This window comes from Nanorana parkeri, unplaced genomic scaffold (genome assembly GCF_000935625.1).
Source record: "Nanorana parkeri isolate BGI_ZX_2015 unplaced genomic scaffold, ASM93562v1 scaffold89, whole genome shotgun sequence".
NCBI lineage: Eukaryota > Metazoa > Chordata > Amphibia > Anura > Dicroglossidae > Nanorana > Nanorana parkeri.
Window position 1 is genome coordinate 857,130 of NW_017306357.1, and position 22,711 is coordinate 879,840.

The following is a 22,711-nucleotide window of genomic DNA, read 5'->3' on the forward strand; positions in this document are numbered from 1 at the left end:
GGGGGGATTGGTTGGGAGAAGCAGGGGGTCCAGATCCACTAATCGCTAATGAGAATCATTGACAACAATTCTCTATTAAATCAGTTAATTGTTTCGGCACTACTTTAGTTGATTTTCTCACTGATTGATCACATGACATGGAGCAGCAGTACAGCACAATCTACTGAAGAAGTGTGTACATGCAGTCAATAACAACAAATTTTGAACGGTTACCAGGAAAATACTGAACAAAACCTGAGCAAATATGGTGCTGGCCTTCTAGGCAGAAATGACAGCAGCAATGTCAGGTTTAGTTCTGTGATCTCTAGCAGAGTGAAAAGATATTTGTGTTATGCTCTATGATTAAATGCAAGTAAGTGTTAAATGCATTCAAGATTTTGTCTGAGACATATGCTGTCTGATGATTGATGAATTAAAAGATTACACACCGATCTTCGACAGATACAGGAGTGCTGCGTTTCCTTGTAGTTACTTGTAAGAGTTACTTATCCTTATTACTCTAAACATAAAAATACTTAATAATTTGTTAATATAAAGTAAGCAGCTACTGTAACCATTATGTTACATTTCTGGTCTGCTTCTGTTTTTTATCTTAATGTTTTTCATCATCTGAGCAACTGCACTGCCAGGCAAAAAAAAAAAACAGCCTGAGACAGCATTAAACAAAATTAATTTCCTACATCTGACTGATGTCAAGTGCAGAAAATTTCCCTAATCGTCTTTCTGAGCTTCGTGTGGGACAAGAGCCGGCAAGGATCAGTAAACGGATGCTTAACAAATTATTGGAGGGTGCAGGGGTCAGGAAGACTGAACCAGGGAAAGCTCTCGCCGGAGAAATATTAAAATGCTGGATTTCTTGAAGAGGCAGGGCTGAAGAGGAGCAGTTTTAACGAGAAGCTGAGTGCTCTCAATCACACGTACAGAGAAATTGAATCCACAAGAGCCCTTAAGGAATGAAGGAATTTGCAGCTTTACAAAGTACAGCACTTAAATAGAACATGTGTCAAATGCTATTCAGCCAAGACAGGGAATTCAAGAGCACTACACCAACAATGGCTTCCAGCCTGGAGATGTTGGCCATTTCAACTGAGCCCTTTCTGGAAAGAATAATAAAGAACTGTCACTGTTTAACAGTTTCAAATGTAGAAGCTGCTACATTCACTTAACTGCAACAGGTCAGAAAAAGCCTTCTATGATAAATCTACTCTTGGTAAGTTATCCTTTAATTAAAGTCCTCACTCCCCTGAGTGCAGCCTACCATGTAAAATATTTAAACTTCTCCCCATTCCTGCAATATTAATTGTGCGGCCCTCCCCAGTGCTGCAAAACCTTGGCTCCAAAAGCCTCCCCGCCGAGTCCTCCTCTTACTGCGCAGGCATACAGTCGCCCTAAGCATTGGACTCTGCTGGACGGCTAGAGGTCGCCAAGAGCACAACTCACCCATAGAAATAGCAGGGGCTGTGGCACCCATGAGCAGCAAGAAGAGGAACTGGTTGGGACATTTTGAGTGCAAAGGCTGTGTGGTGCCAGGCAGGGCCACACAGGGAATGCCAACTGGGGGAAAAGGCAAGTGTTTTATACAGCAGGTGGCAATCAGTGGGGTCGGGCATTAAAGGACAACTGTGCTCAAAATATTGCAGTCCCTTAAAGTTAATACAAACCCAAGAACAAAAATGTAATATATGCAGCTTACCAGTCCATAGATGTGGTGGTGGCTGCATTCATTTTTTTTTTTTCAATCAGCTTTTTTCCCCTTTATTTTTACTTGGTGATGTGGTCAGTAACACACTTCCTGTCCTAGGGTGGCAAGGCTCACTCACCGTACACTATTTATAGAGGAGCAGCATTGTCATCCTAGGACAGGTAGTATTTATCAAAAAGATATAAAAGAACACTTTCAGTGGTATATTTAACACACCAAAAGGGGACAAGTAAGAGAAGTTCATTGTTAGGGTTTACATATAATTTAGAGGATAACAGAAGATATGAGTAATAGCCCCAACCCCCTTCCCCATATGACCTCCACTCACTAATTGATGAAATGCGTCATCAGAAGGACTTACCTCAGATAAGCTCCAAGGGGGTTATAAACATGGCCAGGCCACACCAGGATGCATTACCTGCAACAGCCATGGAGCAGCAACGTAACGGAATTTCAACACATGAGCCACCTTTAAGTTAAGTATATAATCTAATATAAATATAAAGTGTACTGCACTCTGTCAAAATACCCTACTAAGGTAATCCTCAACCCTAATCACAATCTAAACCATGTAAAAATGATATTAAAAAAATCAGCATTAGCAAAAGTGCACAAAATACATCATCATATATACAGAATAACAAGAACAGTGTTAAATATTACAAATTCCAAAAGTGTAGTGCCAAAAAAAGAAAAACAGTTTATAGAACAGTTCTGTCGCTTTAGTTGAATGATCCAGAAAAAGAAAATCAGAAAGATAGATATTAGGGCTGCAACTAATAATTATTTGCATAATCAATTATTTGGCTGATTATTTTTTCGATTAATCGGATAAAAAAAATTAAATGCCATCCTTAATTTAAAATAAAATAGACAAATGCAGTGTTACAAAGTTTACTTAAGAATAAAACTGAACACACAATCTTTTGCAATTGCACTGCACTGGAACGCAAAGCATTGTGGTACTGTGAGTTTCAGTGCGGGCAATCACACCGTGGATGGGAGGCGCATTTGGGGTGCCACTGAAATAAATGGCAACGCACCACCGGCAGCAGAATTTGTCAGGCCGAAACTGAAAAATTATTTTTTTCCCACCTTTTATAATTTTTTTTTTTTTTTTTTATAATTGAATTGTAAGCACAAGGAGCTTCAGCCAGGGAAGGACGGCTGCCAGTGTCAAGATTCCGCAGGCGGCAGCTGAATGTAAATACAGCAGGTAGTGGGTGCAATAGCCAATAGCAGGCTGGCTATTGCACCTGTCCACTGCTTGCTGTGCACCCGCCCACTGCTCCCAGCGTGAAGGAGAGAGCTAGAGGATCCAACCAACTAATCGATAATGAGAAAAGTTGACAACAATTGGTTGCAGCCCTAGTAGATATAACAGGTCCCACCAGTGACAGTATTGTGCTCAGAATGCAATTAGAACAGTGCAAAACACCAAGTTGTGCTCCTCTGCACAGCTGCTTAGTTGAGGTTTATTTGTACGTACGTGGAACATCTTTCTAAACCCTAACAAGCTGGGCTTTATTCACAAGTATCCCTGTGGTGACAGGTTTATTTTTAAAATGTGATCATAGTAGTAAAGGGCCTCAAGACTGCTGATGGTGGCCCTGTCTCGGAGTAGAATGAAAAATGTTGGCATCTGTGTCTCTGGAAAATGAACGGATGTGAGACTTTACTGATGTTCTCCAAAGCAATTTCTTCTCTGTTTCAGCTATTATTAAAATGCTATTGAAATGCAAAGAAAAAAATCAGGGGCCTTATTTTTAAAATACTTTTTCAGGTTTTTGCACTATTCGATAAATGTAATGGCATTTAGACCTCTTCTGAACCATGTAAAATGAGTTAGCCATTACAGTGCAAAGCAACAGATTCACTTTATAGAGACCCTGTTGATCAGATTAAAAAAACAAAGCGGCGACATCTTATAAAGAAACATACTTATTTTTCTGGTGCTGGCAACTGAAATATTCACCCTCAGAGCTACCAACATTACTGTTTTCCAATACTTATTTATTAATGACATCGGGGAGGGTGTTAACAGCGATATTTCCGTGTTTGCGGATGACACCAAAATAGGGAGGGTAATAGACACGGACTTAGACATTATAACATTACAGGAGGACCTGGATAAAATAGGGGAGTGGGCATTAATGTGGCAGATGAGGTTTAATGTCGATAAATGCAAAGTAATGCACTTTGGAATTAAAAATAAACAAATGGGTTATACAATTATGGGTATGCCGCTGGGGGAAGTCAGAAATGGAGAAGGATTTGGGGGTCATTGTAGACCACAAACTGAAAGGTAGTTTGCAGTGCCAGGCTGCTTTAAACAAAGCTAGCAGGGTCTTGTCCTGTATTAAAAAGGGGATGTATTGCAGGGACAAGTCTATAATTTTGCCACTTTATAGATCATTGGTTCGACCTCATCTGGAGTATGCGGTCCAGTTCTGGTCACCGGTACTAAGAAAATATGTCCTTGAGTTGGAAAAAGTCCAGCGGAGGGCAACCAAACTAATTAGGGGTATGGAGGACCAGAGCTACGAGACAAGGCTACTAAATTTAAACATGTTCACATTGGAGGTGAGGAGATTAAGGGGGGATATGATCTCCATATACAAAAAGTTCAATGGTGGTAGCAACATTAGCGATAAACTGTTTAAAATCAACTCCATTACAAAAACTAGAGGCCATCACCTAAAATTGGTGGAAAAAAAATTCCAGCACAAGGGGCGAAGGGGGTTCTTCACAGTAAGATCAGTTAGGGTCTGGAACTCACTGCCACAGGCGGTGATTTCAGCAAATAATGTGGAATTGTTCAAGAAACTTTTGGACGATTTCTTAAGGGACCGTAATATACAGGGGTACAGGTACTCCTAGAATGAAATCCTAATAGGTTGGACTCGATGGACTAATGTCTTTATTCAACCTCAAATACTATGTAACTATGTAACTTGTGTAGCATAGTGTGTCCCTCCCTGGGCACTGTGGTTGCCCACCACATCTCTGCAGGACATAGTCATAAAGTGAGTGGTGGGAGGCAACACCGATTCTGGACACGTTAATCACAAAACTCAGAAGTGTTGGATAGCAGAAGTGTTGTTAACACCGCTAGTGAGAAAAGATTGAAACTGCTGCCTGCCGCAAAGATACGTTTGCTTTTCTTATAGGGGGCCTTGCTTTGCTTTTGTGACAGGGCCACATATCACACTCCTCAGCAAAATATACTTGCCCTTCTTTTGCTCCCCCATTGCTCGGTTCAGTCAGAGTTCTGTGTAAGTTGATCTAGTTGGACTTTACACATGTGACAGCACTAAACCACTCACCAAACACCAGCACTGTCACATGAGGAAGGACAGTGAGTCACATGCCCCTCCATACCAAAAAGTAATGCATATTTTCTTACGAAATAATCTGTTTTGCCCTGCAGGGTCGAAAAAATAAAGCAACGTGACCCTAACAAAAGCAAGAGAGGGTTCACGGAAAAGGGGATACAAGTGGATCGTTATTTAAAGTTGTACCACCCATCCACCAAAATTAACTTCACAATTAGCTCCGCGGCCGGAAAAACAGGACAACAAAAAAACAGCAAGGTCTGCCCGCTGCTTCATGTTTTAATTTCTCACGGGTTGCCATCTGGAATGGAATACAAATGAAAAATGGGATCTTCTTTTTCTACTGTACCACTGCCTTTCAGAAAAGGGATTATCACCTTGAGAAAAGAAAATCTTCCTGCAGCCTATTTAACTCATTTACTGGCGGAATGGGAAACTGAGGCAAACGTATCATTAAGAGAAAACGGATACCTTGAGGGTTCACTAAGCCCGTCACACGTTATCATCCTATCAAGTGTTTCCTGAGAAGGTTAGTTTACCTTTTTCCTGTGACAGGGCAAGAAAGGCATTTTAAACTGTTAAACCCCAAGCACATCCAGCCTGTTTCTTGCATTCTGAGACTTTCACCTCTTGGTCTCTTTTGATTTCTTTATTTTTTTTTATTCTTCTCGCAGCACTTAAGAATGTATTCACAAGTGCAGCTCTTGACAATCCCGTGCAGTAATTATTGGGCAGCTGACAATGAGATGTGAACAATTAGTGAGCCTTTTTTTTTTTTTTTTAAAGAAGGCACACTAATAAAGTCATTAGATGCTGCCCCTAGTCTGAAGTTACAGGAACACACGGCATTGTGTCCAGGGGACAATTGCTGCTGGCAGAATGCAAACCTCGAGTTAAACCAGGCTGCAAATTGATCTTGACATTTGGTTAAGGCTGACACTATAATCAAAAGCCCAGCAGAAAGGGAGACAATGACTGAAGGATACCAAGCGCAATAAAAAAAGAAAAAAAAAAAGAGCCTTTTAACCAAGTTCTGCAGAGCACATCTGGTTCCCAACACTGCAAGAACCTGCCAACATATCTCCAGACCTAGAAATAGACTATGTAAAAAAGGTACATTCCAGCCAACAAAAAATTGTCGTAACTCAATGTGACCCTGTAGTCTTGGTAAAAATGATAAAAGCTGTCCAGTATGGAAAAAGTGCTTAAACCCTTTTAAATTTATCAGCACTGCTACTATTCAACACTTTCAGATTTGTTGGATAGCGTGTCTACAGACACTCGCTTAGGTTGCTCATAAGCTGACCATACACTGGTTCTTGTTCATATGAAAATTCTCATCAGAACATTCCATAATGCCATCAGAGAAATGTAGAATGACATTCGAAATGTTATTCGATTTAAACATTTGATTTAAGGAATGAATAGAACTTCTTAAATGACACATTCACTGTCCAAATTCTGGTTGAGAAAATGTTTTATCATCCTGCTCCTTCAATTTTTTTCATCACAATGGTCAAAATTGTCGGTTTGACCGCATTAACTATTAGAAAATAAAAAAGTTCCAAAACCAATTTTAAACAAAATTCGATTGGTGTATGGCCACATTTGCCAATCACTAAACCACTAGAAGACACGGTGGGTGGAGGAACCACAATGAGCGGTAGCGCAGGGACCATGCTAATTAACACCCTTAAGTGTGAGATAACAGCAGAGGCGGTATCTCTGCCATGAAATTAAAATTTGACTCATTACTCACTGGGCAGGTTAGTATTATGATTATTCCTGGCTAGACCGGTCAGCTTTTAACCTTTTCACCAAGGTGACAGGGTTGCTTTAAAGTAAAATATTGTTATACAACAATCAAGGCTGTGGTGCACAACTGGGTAATCTAGTAGAAATCTCATGAAGTAAAATAAATTAAGCCATGGGATTCAACTTGCCAGCCACAAAAAAATTCAAAACTGAAATTTTGTGGGGAGCTAGGCTTTAAAAATTACTAAGGGGAAACAACCAGTGTAATAAGTGTATTAACCCATAAGCTGAATTTTCTGCTGCACCACAACAAGCTTTATTGATACCAGGCTGGGTTACCTAGCTCATTGGGTGGAACTTAGGTGGATGCTGAAGAGCCTGTGCACCCGCATATCTTTGCTGCATGTGCTTGCCTTGAGGAAATCACCAGCACTCAGTAAATATCTCTGATGTCCATTTAAATCGGACCAATCGTCAATTGTCATGTATAAAATAGCGAATTTTCGGGACCGCACAGGATACTTTCATCAGGGTGACAATGTAACTGACAAAGTCGGTTACATTGTTTGTTGCACGGTGCCATCCGTGATCGTCACTGCGAGCACCACTACAAGTACTTGGCCAGGAGCGCTGTGAGGAGTGCAGAGGGACTTACTATTTTCTGCTTAATAAGTGCATCACTTCCCCTACTTCAACTGGCTCCTTATGGTTGCCATTATCTATATTTTCTGAATGGTCATTAATCTGACCAAAATCTGATTTAAGACTGCAGGCCAGGTGTTCTTAGGCTCTCAGCAAAGTGTCCTGTTGTTCTCAAAGGGAAAGCAACACAGAATCATGTGACAGAAGGCTGCATATCCATCCAGAAGAAATCCACCAAATCAAAGTATTCTGGCTGTAGCAAAGTAAATACAACTCAATCATATATTGAAAGGCCTTTTTGACTTATTGTTGAAGTTTTTCCTAATCAGCATTATGAAGTCTATTTCATTAACTGCTATGTTCAATTCATGTATTACAAATACAAGCTTAAAGGATGGTCTTAGACAGTAATCCTGTAATAGCAAGGTGGAGAGGATTGACTCTATCATGTAAAAATATTCTAGTAAAATGGAAAACCACAGCAAGGTTCTGCTGCTGAAATGTTGTTGGACTCCGCAAACTACTTAAGCACATGACTGCGCCCATTTATGACCAAGCACATGACTGCGCCCATTTATGACCAACCAAACGGTAAAAACAATGACAGCTGCAATCTGATTAGTTACTACAGGCAACAGATATTATTCTTCCTCCAACCTTTAGAAATCATCACCAGTCAGGAGGAAGAAATGTGTCCTACAGCATACTGTGCTGAATCTTCTGTGAAATGACATCCAGAGGGAACAGCTGTGGGCAGGATGAGAGGGTCAGCTCTTGGTAAAAGCACACTGCAGGTATCTGTCCGACCGGTAAATGCCTATTACTATTGTATCCAAGTTCTGCTACTTAATAAACTGCTCGGGTAAAAACATAAAGCAATTACGTGGCCACCGATGGTCGCTCATAGAAAACCTTGTGAAGCAAGGCCGTTTCTGCTAATGAAACTACACTGCAATTTTCCTTATTGTAAAAGAAAGGGACCTGCCGAATCAAACAGGGAGCACGACAAAGAAACAGCAGGTATCCTTCTGAATTGAGCCACTACAGATGGTTCTGGAACTGCCAGGAGTTATGGATAAAAGGCTTGGGGGACTTCTGTGGTGATGGTTAATGTTCACAGTAGTATAGGGGAGTTTACTGAACAAAGTATGGAGTTCAGTTCAGAAGAAAGGGCCCCTGAGTTTCATTCGAGGAATGTTTTCCTTCCTTTTCAAATTTCTATTCAATGTTAAGAAGCAAAGCACTGCTCAGCTTTTCTTTAATGCTATACAGGACAATCTGGTCCACCATAGAGCAGGCAAGAGATACAATTCTAGAAGAACAGTACAGAGATGGTCATAGATCAATCAGGGCATGGTAAATACATGAAGTCAATTTAGTATTCCTAAATGTAGACTTTATTAAAGTTTCAATCTAATAAAAAGGAATATTTTGATTACAAGTTGAGCGTAATGCGCTCTCAGTGATATCTCTCTGCCATCATTCCAGACACTGCTTCTGTTCTCCTGAGTGTTTATCCACCCAGCTTCACATGTTCCAGCTTCTCTTGCTGCCATTCCCAAAAATTAAAATTAAAAAACAGCGAGAGTAGAAACATTTCATGTGCAGACAAAGTGTGCAGACTGAGAAACTCAAGTGCAGAGATCTCACCAATAGGGTCCCCAAGAGATACAAGATGTTAAATGTTTGATGGTTTTACTGTTTAGTTCTAGGTGGACTAACCTTTTAAATGACAGTCAAACCCCAACGTAAAGTTTTATTTATTTATTATTTATTAAATTCTGACACACATAAACCCCTATAAACCAGCCTGACAAACCACTCTGATTTCAGACTGCTGCAGTCAGACCAAGAAAAGATTAACTCTAAGATGCTACTGGTTACTAGTATTGATTACTATGTCACATGACCAGGAGTCAATGAAGCTTAACTGCCTCCGGGCCGGCCGTAGTAAAAAAAAACGGCCGGCCAGGAGCTCTCTAGATCTGAGCGGGCATCTTTAGACATCCACTCAGACACGCCCCTTTGCGCGCGCCGCCGGGCACGCGCGAGCGGGAAATGGCCGCAATTTAAAAACGGGCAGCAATGCCCGTTAATATACATGCGATCCGCCGGGTGTAAAACCGGCGGATCGCTTGTATTTAGCGACGATCGGTGCGGCCCCGCCACCCTCTGCTGTCCCCCCCCGCCATTGTCCCGCTGATCCCGGGCTCCGCTGTGCCCGGTGCGAGCCCGGGATCAACATGTCGCCTGTGACACAGGGGATCAGAGAGAGCTCGGTACACGAGCTCCCTCCGGTCCCCTCTCCTCTGAAAGAATGCGGAAGTGTTGTATAATACATCACTACTGCGAACGTCGCAGTGAGAGCAATAAGCCATCAATCACTGATAACACTAAACTGATGAGCGGTAAAAACGTATAAAGCGTCGCCCATGGCTAATTTTGGTTGCGGTTGTTTTCTGCGATGTCGCGGGTGCGCGCAATTTTAAAGCTTGACATGTTTGGTGTCTATTTAACCGACGTGACCCGATCTTTTATATTTGACCAAAAAACTGGGTAATAATAAATGTTTCCTAACAATGTTAAAAAAAACTTTTTTTTTTCAAAATTTTCAGTAATTTTTCCTACTTATAATAAAAAATAAAACCCCCAGTGGTGTTTAAATACGCTCTATCTGAAAGAAAGCTCTATCTGTCCCCAAAAAATGGTGTAAAATTCATTTCAGTACAGCGTTGCATGACGGAATAAACGTCAGTCAAAGTATCGCAGCGCTGAATACTGAAAAATGGCCTGGCCAGGAAGGGGGTGTAAACACCTGGTCTTGAAGTGGTTAAACAACCAGGCCAAATTTAGCAGTGTAATTTAAAGAACTATGGCTAACTAGCAAAAATGTGCCTGCTTATTATGTTGGATGAAAAGTGTAGTGCACATTGGTGCAATGCAGAAGGGTATGTTGGTGCCGAAGTAGTAAGTAAAGAATTGGCAAGAGCAGAAGGGTGCCCCGGTGCAGTGCCAGTAACCGTCTGATTTGTTGACCCAAATCATTATGATGTTTTTTTTAAGGACATTGAAGGGTTATTATCTGGTAGACTGTTTTAATAAATATGCTGATCTTTTTTTTTATGACAAGGTAAATATGGTTACTTTAAACTTAACAGTTTTAATCAAAATGTTTAAACCTTTTTAATTAAGTTTACATTACACACTGCAAAAAAAGCCTTGAATATTTTAGGCCGGGTTAACAAGCATGGCTAAATGCTTGGCAGCAGTTCCGACTACTGTTAAATGTCCCCTAAACAGCATGTCTGATGGAGGTTACTGAGCTGAATAGAAAGTAACGATAATATTGAAGGGAGACCAGAAGAGAAAAATTTAGAAAATGTAGCAAAAAGATAGAGGGAAAAAAACCCCACAAAAACCACAAAGTGACGACAAAGGCGGCAGGCAAAAAGCTAGGCTTACAAAGGTGTGTTTAAGTAAAACAAACAGTGGCACATTACTTATAAAATTTGAGTACAGTACATGTAAATTCTCCCCTGACTCACCGAGCTCTGTTAGCTTCTCTGGTCATATCCCAGGCCCACGTGATGAAGTTTTGACTCAGATAGGAGACAATAGATTCAGCACAAAGCATTTGGGAGCAGAAAACATTGGTGAGGACACTCTCGTCGTGGTGGAGGTAGATGGCAAGAAGTTTTCTCTGTGGGAAAATGGGAGAAACATTATAATAGGACTCTGGGTTGCATATATTATGCTAGTCATCAAGAAGCAGTACAAAGGCATTTGGCACTGGTAAATGAGATGTTTCATTCAAAAATTCTTTGAATCTCAGTCAGCTTTGGTACCTAAGGTAACCTTGGGTAAAGTAATATGAAATGTTTTGATCTCCCAATTTTTTTGTTGGTCTGGGTGTTGGGCTAAGGTAGCAGGGTGTCCTAAGAAGGACCATAAATAATGACCAATTTATATCTAGTAAGATACAATATAGAAGGTTAACAAAAAATCAGTGAACATAAAAACCCTCAAGATTGTCCGTAGAGATCTAGAAAATCTCTGAAGCCGGTGGAAGCCAAAATCCTGAAGGGGATTATTTCTGCTAACATGCAAAATGTTAAACATTATTGCATGAGGCTACCCCTGTAGAGGCTGAATTAAGACAAGCCTTTCAAAGTCCATGCCTCTCAAATAATTTCAGTTTTTGGTGGACAGACCTTTGAAGAATGTATCTATTAATCAGTAGAAAATAAAATAATTTGAATCCCAAAAGCGAGAGAGGAAAAAAAATAAGATCTCATCATCAAACTGCCAAGATGTCCATAGATGTACAATAGGCAGTGAATGTGTAGCAGGGGAAAATTAAATAGATCATCCATCTTGCAGTGATCTATTTTTAAACAGACAGTTACTCATACGGAGAGTACAGTATTTTCAATAGAAGTCTATTAATAGAGCTCTGCATGTGGACGTATTTATAACTTTCACAAAAAACTCTAAAAAATGTTTATAAATAAACAAAAACTACATCCCAAAGCTGGACAAATCATGCAAATTAGCCATTGCACCCAAAGAGCTGGCACACCGGCTACCTAACTGAGATTTCAGTATTTCAGCAGATTCAGACTGCATGAAGATGTGATGGAGTGCAGGTATACAAATAAATTCTTCCCGTCCCTGTGCGGCCCATTAGGTACCAGTTCAAAGACATCACTGTTCATACAGCTACTCTAGCTGATCTTTAAGAAAAGCCCCACAAGGTACTGGTGGTGTTGCTACACACTGGGAATGGTTACGGTAATTTATTATTGGACAGTGATTTTATTTAATTTTTTAGATGGTTCTGCTGTCAACGGCAAAATGTAAAGTGTATTTATAGCCAAAATAGGAAAGGTTTAGGGAATGCAGTCTCTGTCCCAGCTGGGAAGATTCATCCTCTTTATTTTTCCTGGTGACCATTGTCACTGGGACAAAGAGGACACCCTAAATTTTGGATAGCAATTATATTGGAAATCCAACAACTGGAATGGATTTTATAGCCAAAAGGAGGAGATGGGGAATCTTCCAAAGAAGGCCCTTGCTATAGGGGCAGCTGTCTAAAACTGTCTAAGAGGGGAATTCCCCCTCACTTTGGAGAAACTTTCTCTCACTTCCAGTTGAGTCCCACCAGGTATGGGCAGCAAAAAAGAATACACTGACAGTATTCCCTACTATAGCCAAAACATTAAAAAAAACAAAAACGTTTTAGCTATATATACACACACTTTGAAACCAAAGGGCCTTTTTGAACTACAGTACCATCATACCGTACATGAAATCTTTACCTGTACTGTTGACTTGCTTTTATTAAAATTGGATACTTTTCATTTTAAATCCTAATAAGTATGCAGAAAACAGCTGTCCCCTGCTCACATGGGTTCCGGAACAACTACCCCCTCTTTATGCCCTGCTCCCTGGATGCCCAGCATTGCCTCCTGGCTCCTAATGTTGGCTGATTGGTTCCCATGTTCTTCACAAATTTGTGCTACAGCTTCCCATAATTAAAACTCCCATGTATGGGTACCATAACACAGGGAAAAGATCAAGCGAGGTCTCCATCCTCCGTTCTGCATTTCAAAGTGCAACTTCCATGCAATATCCTAAGTTACTGTGCTAGAATCTAGCCTATTCTAAGTAGAGAGGGGTAGGGGGCTGTTTACACAGTGATTAAGCCCTTAGAATAAGCTCCCGACTCCTGCAGTGAGAGCCCAACAATTATTCATCTGGACCAATTCACAAAGCTGAGGAATATTAAACCCCCATACTGAGAGGACAGGCGAATGCAGGCTGGTGAAGAGGGCACAAACTCCTTGAAAACCTCTTGTACGGCCTTCATTATTTTCCCCTGCAAGGAAATCTTAGGAAAGTGTTTAGTTAGAGAAAAACCCACATTGACCTTGCTCTAAACCTTTTAATCTGTCCTTTGTCACGGTCCCGCTTTGTGTTTGGGGGCTGTAATTTTTAACTCCCCTCCCCACCTTCTTTTCTCCACAGGAGCAAGAATAAAAGTAAAATAAATACAAAATAAAATTGTAAAGAGAACCTGCGCAGAAAACACTCAATACACGAGGTGAGGAAAAAATATGACGCGGTAAAAGAAAGACTGTGGTGTAAGGGAAAGCTGAACATTGTAAAACGCAGGCCTGTTGTTGTAGTAAAAAAAAAATTTTAAAAAAACTTGGCATACAATAAGAACAGCTTAGGACTCAAGACCCAGAAAACCCAATGTATCTATGTCCATCCCATCAAGAATATCATGGCATAAAGTCATGTGACCTCTGCTGAAGAGTAGGATGAGCCAATATAAATTCTGATTACATATCCAGGTGCTTAGGGTCATGAATGACCACTATGTGACCCTAAAGCAACAGTTTCGCCTTATGGTAATTTTTTATATTACTTAAAAGCAAACCTGAACTGTAGAGTTGGGTCTTCTTTAATAGATTACACAGGCTTTATGGTGGCAGGCTAGGGGCAATTAACAAATCAAGTACTTCAGAGCTGTATAGAGCTTGTTCATGATGTGGTTAAATGATGCAAAGCCAGTATTGCTAGGTCACATGACCCATAGTAACTCCGCATTGTGAGCATTCATGTCATTAGAGTCTTTATGGACTTGACCAGAAGATTGCTGACATTGGCATCCCAGTGCAGGATGTTGTAGCTCCAGGGCATATTACCATAGGTCCTACTTTCTTTTACTGCTGTGAGGTGTTGGATGACTTGCAACATCTAGTTTGCCTACCTGATTTCAGGTAATCAGTTAAAGCAGACCTAGCTCTACATTCTAGTCCTTCAAGGGAGCTGGATGAATGTAGGTGGGTCCTATTTTAACTAAAGATCCACTTAAATTAATTTTGTGAGGATAGAACAGCCCACTGTTGAAGAGCTGCCCACTTTTTCGAAGGTGCAAACTCTGAGGTTGTCATCCTTCTTCTTTTACTACATGGTGAATCAATGACATGAAACAAGCATGCGAGTGCCAGGTATCAGTACAACTAATATACATATCATTGTTCAGGACCAGTAACTCACCAAGGACTTTAGGGGCAATGATTCCCTAAGGAATGACATATAAGTAGAACAGCCCCTTGCCCCTCCCTTTTAGATTGTAAGCTCTCACAGGCAGGGCCCTCCTTACCATATTGTCTTTAATTGTATTGCGATTGTAATGTCTTCCTTATATTGTAAAGCGCTGCGCAAACTGTTGGAGCTATATAAATCCTGTATAATAATAACAGTCTGTAACTCCCATCACCAGACACAAGTCAGCAAGAGCAACTCTCATATTCCTATCCAGGCATATTATCTTTACAATGTAGAGCCACATTTCTGGAGCAGTTCATACTGTGACTTAAGACGATAAAACCATCAGCTATGGAAATAAAGTTACTTAGTTACTTTGGCTTGTTCAAACTGGTAAAGTGCAAATTGTTCTTAATGGAAAAGGCTTAGATTTGTCTTCTTCCCTAAGTGGAATACTGCATTTTTTGAAAGATTCTTTAAGGACCCACATGGCAATCAGGAAAATAGCAAACCCTTTCCTTTAAAAAAAAAAACTGATACTTCCAACTCAGACATAAAACATGAAAGTATACATTTCCTGAAGTTAAGGGGTGAAGTGACCTCAAGTTGAGGTTAAGTGTTAGAATAACATTAAGAGTTAGGTTTAGGTTAAATGATTTATTAAATATTGCTTTGCATGAGAAGTAAATAACTGAAATGATAAAAACATTTGTGCCAGAACAGTAAAAATGGACTTGTGTACAACGTATAGCTTCCAAGCCCAAAACAAGATCACCAGTTAAAAAAATAAAATAGATTTATGCAGCATTTTCTGCTGATCGATCGTTCATTAGTGATCGTTCGGAAATGCTTACCTTTTGTTTTTATAATCTTGTTATAAGTTCATATCATTCAACCATGGAGAAACATGCAAAGAAACATTGCTGGCACAATTGCCATGCATACTAAGGGAGAATCTCTTTCCTTCTGGTAAAGGTAGAACCTTGCAACAACTGATTTTCCTACTGATTAGCAGAAATGGCTATGTGACTGGGTTGTTAGAGAGTTTTTCCAACCCAGACTGGAGAACAGAGCTTCCTGCGGACAAATATACAGCATACAGGGAAACCCCCCCAAAAGACCACCATGGGTTGGTGTCCTCAGCTATATGTTTATATACATTCCAAAATTGGCAAGCTCTTCCTAATCCTTGCAGTTGTTGAATGCACAGTGATATATAGTATCAAATTATCCTTCAAAATTTTGGTAAGCTCTAATTACTAGACCACCCCAGTCTATGGCTTGATGCAGGCAGTCCAAAACATCCTCAAGATGTGTTTTACATGACTTCCATCAGTAAACCTACACCGTCTTTGATCTCTTAATCTCAGTCCTATTTTTTCAAGTGATTTCATTAGTTTTGCAGCTATTGAGTCAGCCAGGGATACCCTTCAAGAGTTGTTAGGTTCAATGTAACTGAGATTACCATCAACATACAGCATACAAAAATGGATATTGGATAATTGACCGAAAAATTAAAACCAAGACCGCACATAATATGTCAGCATATATGGCATCAACTGTCACCAAATTAAAAAGGTACAAGATTATAATTTTTTTTTATAAAGATATTTTTTTTAACTGTATCATGAAAATCCAAAATCCATTTTTGTCTCAGTTTTTAAAACCTCTTGACGAACTGCCTTCAAGAGTAACTGAAGCCAAATTTCAGGCACAGCTTTTATACATTTTGTTTTCGTTATTTTTTCACATAAACAATGTCAATTTGTTAGTACATCAGGAGTTCTCTAAGCTCCACTGAGAGCGCCTAATATGTATAGCGGGAAGCCACATTTATGATCACCACCATGCATGATCGATAGTTGCGGTGCTGTGCCTCCACCCCTTTGTGAACGGCACAGAAGAAAGGGGTAGAGTTACAAAACTGAAATCCATGTTGATCATACATTATACATGGTGTCGATCATTGTGCAGCTTCCTGTTGTGCATATCAGGAGCCCTTAGCAGTAGCGCATTGCACAGGACAAAATGCATTGTGCCGTAGTACTTGGAGCGCCCGAGCATTTTTTTAAGGTGCACTGGGGTGCCATTGAATGGCACCACAGCACACCAATGCAAGTAACCTGTTACCACAGTGGACTGGCATGAATGTGCCCTAAAGGACCGCCCCACCCAAAAAAATAGATTTTGCAGACTTTGTTTCAGGATGATTAAGATGTGGAGGATTAGAGGGACTTTACCAGAATGTCAGATAAATTCAAAATAAGACACATTCAGCAAGTACTGTAGGATGTGTTTCTTGAGTCAACGTAGATGCAACATTTCCACAGCTGACTAGAGTGTACCTTTTACAACAAATGGTCAGTCATAGAAGTGTCTTCTTTCCTTCCCTTTGTATCCACAGCCATGGCAAGATCTGTTACACTAAATTGACTTTGATCATTCTGCCTGTGGTGAACAGTGGGAATTTTCTGTATTAAAGTAGATGTAAACCCTAACTCTGTGTACAATAAATTTTACTAAATTATAAATACTTTTGAAATAAAATACGGTTTTCACATTTTTCATCTTAGTGCGGCTGACTTCCTGCAGCCTCTTTGCAGTCACTTTCCTTCTACGTGCATCTACTTTAGCAATGGCTGTATGGCATTTCTCAGGGCAGTTTTCCCAACAGTGACCACTGATTGGCACAGCCAGTTGCAGTCTTCATTGGAAGAGTATATATCTGGTTAAAAAACACAGGAGAAAGATTGGGAGTCGGGGACAAAGCGTTGTGACCCTAGAACAGGAAGTGCCTGAACAAGGCCCTTCATGGCAACATAACTAGCTATTATTTTAATGATAGAAGCAGATTTAAAAATACCAAAATTTACAATCGAAATTATAAGTTGGAACTTAAATGAAACTTTAGGGACTGGGTTTACATCGCCTTTAACAAAACGGTCCGAAGCACAGAGAGCTTGCACTTTGGCAGTAAATGTTGGTCAAGAATACCTGTGACTATTTGATCAGTACAGATGATAGAAACTTCAAGAACATGTGTAAAATGTGAATACATCGTACACTTCCTTTCCTGTAGTTGGCAAAGTATATTGGGAGCTGCTGTTGAATCCTCTTGGAGTATAGCATAAAGTGCTCCATCCATGCAAAGATACAGGAAAGCGTAATTCCGCCTGTGCAAAAGAAGACTCTTAGGCTGCAAAGTGGCCCCTAATAAGCAGGACTTGAAGGGGATTTCATTAAATCGGGGCAGAGTGTGATATCGTGAGAAACACGTTATCAAATGGAGTGTTTTACTTAGTGATTAAGTAGATACCAGTTCACCAAGTTCGCCAAATCCCCCCCTAATCCCGGCACTCCAATAAACATTTAATGAGCAGAGCAGTTCAAAAAGGCTGGCGGGGGATTTAAACCTTCAATCTTGTTTTTATTGACTGTGGAAACTCAATTTCGAATGCCGGTTCATCTGCACTCTGACGATCCTCCAGCGCTTGATATTAAACGTTAGATAGAAAAGTGAGAAATTACATGGATAGAAATAGACCTAAGGATACCAAACATGCCTGCTGTGAGATAACTAAGGGCTGTGAAAACAGAGGGAAGGAGACTTTCCACAGTCGCAGTAGAGCTCTGAAGGGTAATTAAAAGATATATTCTCCTCTAGGAAGTCATTCTTATTTGCATTCGATAATCTTCCACTACTCTTATCTTTTTGACCTTACATTGTTAAAATATATGTTAAAATGTTTCCCACTGTTAAAATGAGTGATACATGTAATGGCATTTACATATAAGACCTATAAAAATCTCCAAACACATACGTACAAACACTTTAATTTGCTTATGTAAAAAGTGCAAAAGCATTTCTCAGTTCAGCCAGCCGAACACTTATAAGTAAATCCCACCGTTCATAAAGGAAATAAATCATAGAATAGGAGAAAAGTTATAAAAATATATACTTGCCTTACTCCCTGACTTGCGACTACAGCTTCTTGCCGAGGGTGATGTCATGGGCCTAAGGCAAGATCCCGAGGATCTGAGGAGACAAATCTTGTGAGAAGACTCTCCAGCACTGCTGAAGAGCATTTTCCTGCCAAAATTTGGGATCCTCATTTTCCCCAGGATCTTCCCGGAGGGACTGTGACATCACCTGTTCGATATGCAGAAGTCAGGTGTACATTTTTTTTTAATTCTCCTAATCCGAATGTGTTTTTTTTATGCAACATTATTACATGGGGAAGGGGGTCCTAACATTTTGATGCAAAGTCTGCTTTAAGAGCAGAGTGAATCTGGAGCAGCTGTGCACAGTACACAATCAGCTTCTATCTTCACCTTGTTCTGTTATCTTTACCTTATTGTCATCTTGTTCTGTTTGAAATTGAAAGCTAGAAGCCGATTGGTTGCCTCCCAGAGCCGCTCCAGATTCTGCTTTAATCTCCGTAAAGTCCCTTCAGAGAATTTAGGTTTTTGTTGCATTTATAGAACACAACCTACCAGCTCATTGCTCTATTTTTTTCAATCCTGTCCTAACTGTAGTAGACGATTCCAGCCGACTCCCTTAGCTGATAATGTGAGAACCCCCTTACACAAGAGGTTGTAACGCAGGAGAGGTATTCCCAAACACACCCAGCACTGATACCTTGTACAAATAGGTTTCTTTAAGCAACTAATAACATTCTAACTTGCCTTGGAAGTTTGATTCTGGTCAGCAATGCAGCAAACACACTTTAGGAAGCAAAAATATCAGGAGCCATATGAAATCTGCCAGGATGGATTACACATAATCGTCATCTGACGTTAGCAGGCCGAGCAAAATACAGGGTAGTGATATTGTACTGCAGGCATGGATGTTTGTTTGTTTCCCTTGTTTCCCTTCTCTTTGCTGCTCTTCCTTTTAAATCTGTATCTGTTCTCATGCTCTGCAGAACTTCTGTTTTGCAGCAGACTGCCTTGTCTCAGGAATGGATACACGGTGTCTGTGTATAGGTTTGTATAGGCTTGTAACCTGAGCCAGCACTACAGGAAGATGCCCTGAGCTGAAAAGGGAAGTTCTCCCCCAGCATGAGAAGACATGAGGATTTAAAAAGGAAGAGCAGCAAAGAGAAGGGAAACAACCATGGATTACAGTAAGGCACACATTACAGTATTGTTTTATGTTAAAAAATCTGAGGGTTTAATGTCACTTTAAGCAAGTAAAAGAAAATTACTCTCAATATAATTTTTTGAAAAAAACTTGAAATGAACACTCTTTACATATATATTGCAAATGTACCTTCTTTTAGGTTTTAATTTAACAATCAATTAACTAAATCCATAGGCTGGGCTTCCTGACAAACACCAAAAATACTCATAGAACACACATTTTATGGCAAACACACCCAGCTGTGAAATAAACCCTTCTAAAAAGAAACTCACATCTCTTGCTTTCCCATAAAACGCCTCTTGGAATGAAGCTTCCATTGATCCGATGAAGAACACGGGATGGCACTCACCATACCTAGGAAAGTAGAGAGAGAAGAGGAGGGGGGAGAGAATAATGAAATCCTTCTATGAACTATCACTTACATTGCACAGTGCACCCCTTTACTGCCTACCATATTATTCTACTGGTCCACAACTAGAATAAACAGGCTCTCTGACCAACAATGTGGAGCGGGAGTAGGGAGAGGATTCTCCATTACAGCAGCTGAATTTGGTATAGTAGAGCACTCCAGGGTTTCAGGCTTGCAGGACAATGCAATGTATCCAACACTACATATAGGTCACCCTTTTACCAATCTAAAAGTGATCACGGTTCTCAGCACTCCATTACGGAGACTCTGTTGCTTTGCCCATACAGGACAAAGTGACAAAACCTCAGAGTTTAAACATAATTGACCATGTTTTCGCCCCCCTCATGCCATGGTGTCGGTGCGATCACAGAGAAAATGTGATATAGAGTAGATGCAGATTGTGCAGATAGGGACACACCTATGGCTGTAGATAAATACATATGCATCACTGTGCATTCAGTCCTATATCTCCTTAAAATGTAATTTATTTCACTAACATACAGTATACACTGGAACTGCCCTTTTAAGTGAACATTTTAGCTATTTTAATTTGGCACTATCTGCATGGAATTTGCATGTTCTCCCTGTGCTTACATGGGTTTCCTCCCACACTCCAAAGACCTGCTGGTAGGTTAATTGGCTCCTATCTAAATTAGCCCTCGTAAGTGTGTGTTTGTATGTGTGTGTTTGTATGTGTGTGTGTGAAATAGGGACCTTAGGATTGTAAGGTCCTTGAGGGCAGGGACTGATATGAATGTGCAGTATGTAAAGCGCTGTGTAAATTGTCTGCACTATATAAATACTTGTAATAATAAAAACTAAATGAAATACAAGTTTAAGAAGGCTGACAGGCTCACTTTAAAGCCTGTGACAACTAGCTGCTATATTACCTGGAGGAGAATTCTCCTGTGAACTGCAGCAAAGCATCGGCTTCATTTTCAGCATTTTCAGGCACTATGAAGAAAAAAAAAAAGCAAATATTTTCTTGTAAGTGGAGATCATGAGAAGTATATATTAGTCATGACGGTTATAAATGACTGTCACATTCAATGATTCTGTATGTGAGAGTGTTACAATAAAGGGAAGCGGGTGCATTAGCGGTGGCAGCTCCAGAATTGGCCATGAACTCTTCTGCTGAAATTATATTTGGAAACTATTCAGACCTGAAGAGAAACCCATCACCAGAACAGAAAAGGGGGCTTTCACTGCAATGCGGATCATTCGAAGGGGGTGGTGATGGCCAATAGTATGGAGTTTTTATGAGAATTGGTGGTCTTTCTTACTAGACATTGTAATTTTTACCTGCAATTACTACAACTCATCCACTGATCAGGTAAATATTTTGGCTTCCATTAGTGGCAACAAAAAGCAATGATTCCCTAAACATTGTGAGGATAAAATGGTAGCTGCCTTACTCAATCTACTACTTAAGGCCCAAAGTATGAACTTTTCATAGGAATGAATGGAGGTTATAGAGAGTAGATGCAAACTCAGGCAAAAAAACAAATTGTGCATTGTTGAGAAGGTCACAGCCCTGAGATCTTGCGGGATCTGACACAGGTGAATAAAAGATTGGTTGGGGGCGCTAGGGAGGCTGGGGATGGAAAATTAACACACAGCGATCATTTATATCCCCAAAATTTGTGCTAGTCTGCTGATGTGGGGGAGTAGACTGGTTTAGATTACAGTGAGTATGCGCCATTTACGTTACCCATAATGCGCTTTTAATATTACCCGTAATTAGTTAACTTAGCTATGTAAGTCTGTGACTTACTCATTGGGGACTTTCGTAGTGCAGAAGAAGATGGCATTCCAAAGAGCTCTCCATCGTCCACTCCAAACTCTGTAGCATCTTCAAAGTCATCTCCATCGCTATCACTGATCATGTGAATGTCTGTGCACTGCTAAGACAATGAAGGTTGAAGGCAGATGAATGACTGTAGGAGCTGATAAATGCATCCAGAGACAAGATAAGCAAAATTGACTTTAATGCCATGCTTGTTGGGAAGGAATACAGATATTACAAAAATGCATCTTTTCTTACCATACAGCAGAAGAATAAAAACTGAAATATGGCTGGCTACTATGGACAACACCAAAATATATTGCCTCCATTTTGCTAAAGCTGACCTCCAGGCGAGTTCAGCTTTCTCTTGACACTTTCCAAACATTCATATTGGACAAAGAGGCCACTCATCACCAGGCCCGTATCTGCCACAAGGCAAACAAGGCGTTTGCCTCGGGTGGCAGATTCCAAGGGAGCAGCAAAAATGCCGGAGTCTCAATGTACTGGCCCGCGAGCCGGTACTTTGTGACCCGCAGCCAGCTCAGAAGTCAGGAACGCGGTCACGGACCGCATGCCTGACTTAGGGGAGCAGCTACACGGTCTGCATCTCTGTCGGATGTAGCTGAGTCTGCGCCGGCACTCGGATCCTTTCGCCAGCGCTCTTTCAGTGAACGCTGGCCGCAAGTATTGTGCAGTATTGATTGGTAAGGTCTGCAGCAGACCTTACCAATCGACCACTGAATCACCAGGGACCGACGTGCCGCCTCACAGCCTCCTCCCTGCAACAAGGTAAGCAGGAGAGAGGGCTCTGCATTGCATTGTAGGTGTGGGGGGGGGACTGGGAAATTATTTTAAATGTGTGTGGGGGAAACAGACTGGG

General features: G+C 40.6%; 1 protein-coding gene across 2 annotated transcripts in view; it reads right to left on the bottom strand.

Moving 5' to 3' along the window:
* FAF1 (Fas associated factor 1) overlaps nucleotides 1-22,711 on the bottom strand; it is a 218,339-nt gene that overhangs the window by 67,090 nt on the left and 128,538 nt on the right. The window contains exons 10-13 of one of the 2 annotated variants that reach the window (XM_018552460.1): nucleotides 21,820-21,946; nucleotides 20,936-20,999; nucleotides 19,909-19,990; nucleotides 10,980-11,134 (exon numbers count right to left, since the gene is read on the bottom strand). In XM_018552460.1, coding sequence (XP_018407962.1) covers nucleotides 10,980-11,134; nucleotides 19,909-19,990; nucleotides 20,936-20,999; nucleotides 21,820-21,946 — 428 coding nt within the window. Of the gene's footprint in view, nucleotides 1-10,979; nucleotides 11,135-19,908; nucleotides 19,991-20,935; nucleotides 21,000-21,819; nucleotides 21,950-22,711 lie in introns of both variants that reach the window. The other variant, XM_018552459.1, reaches the window with a different exon arrangement.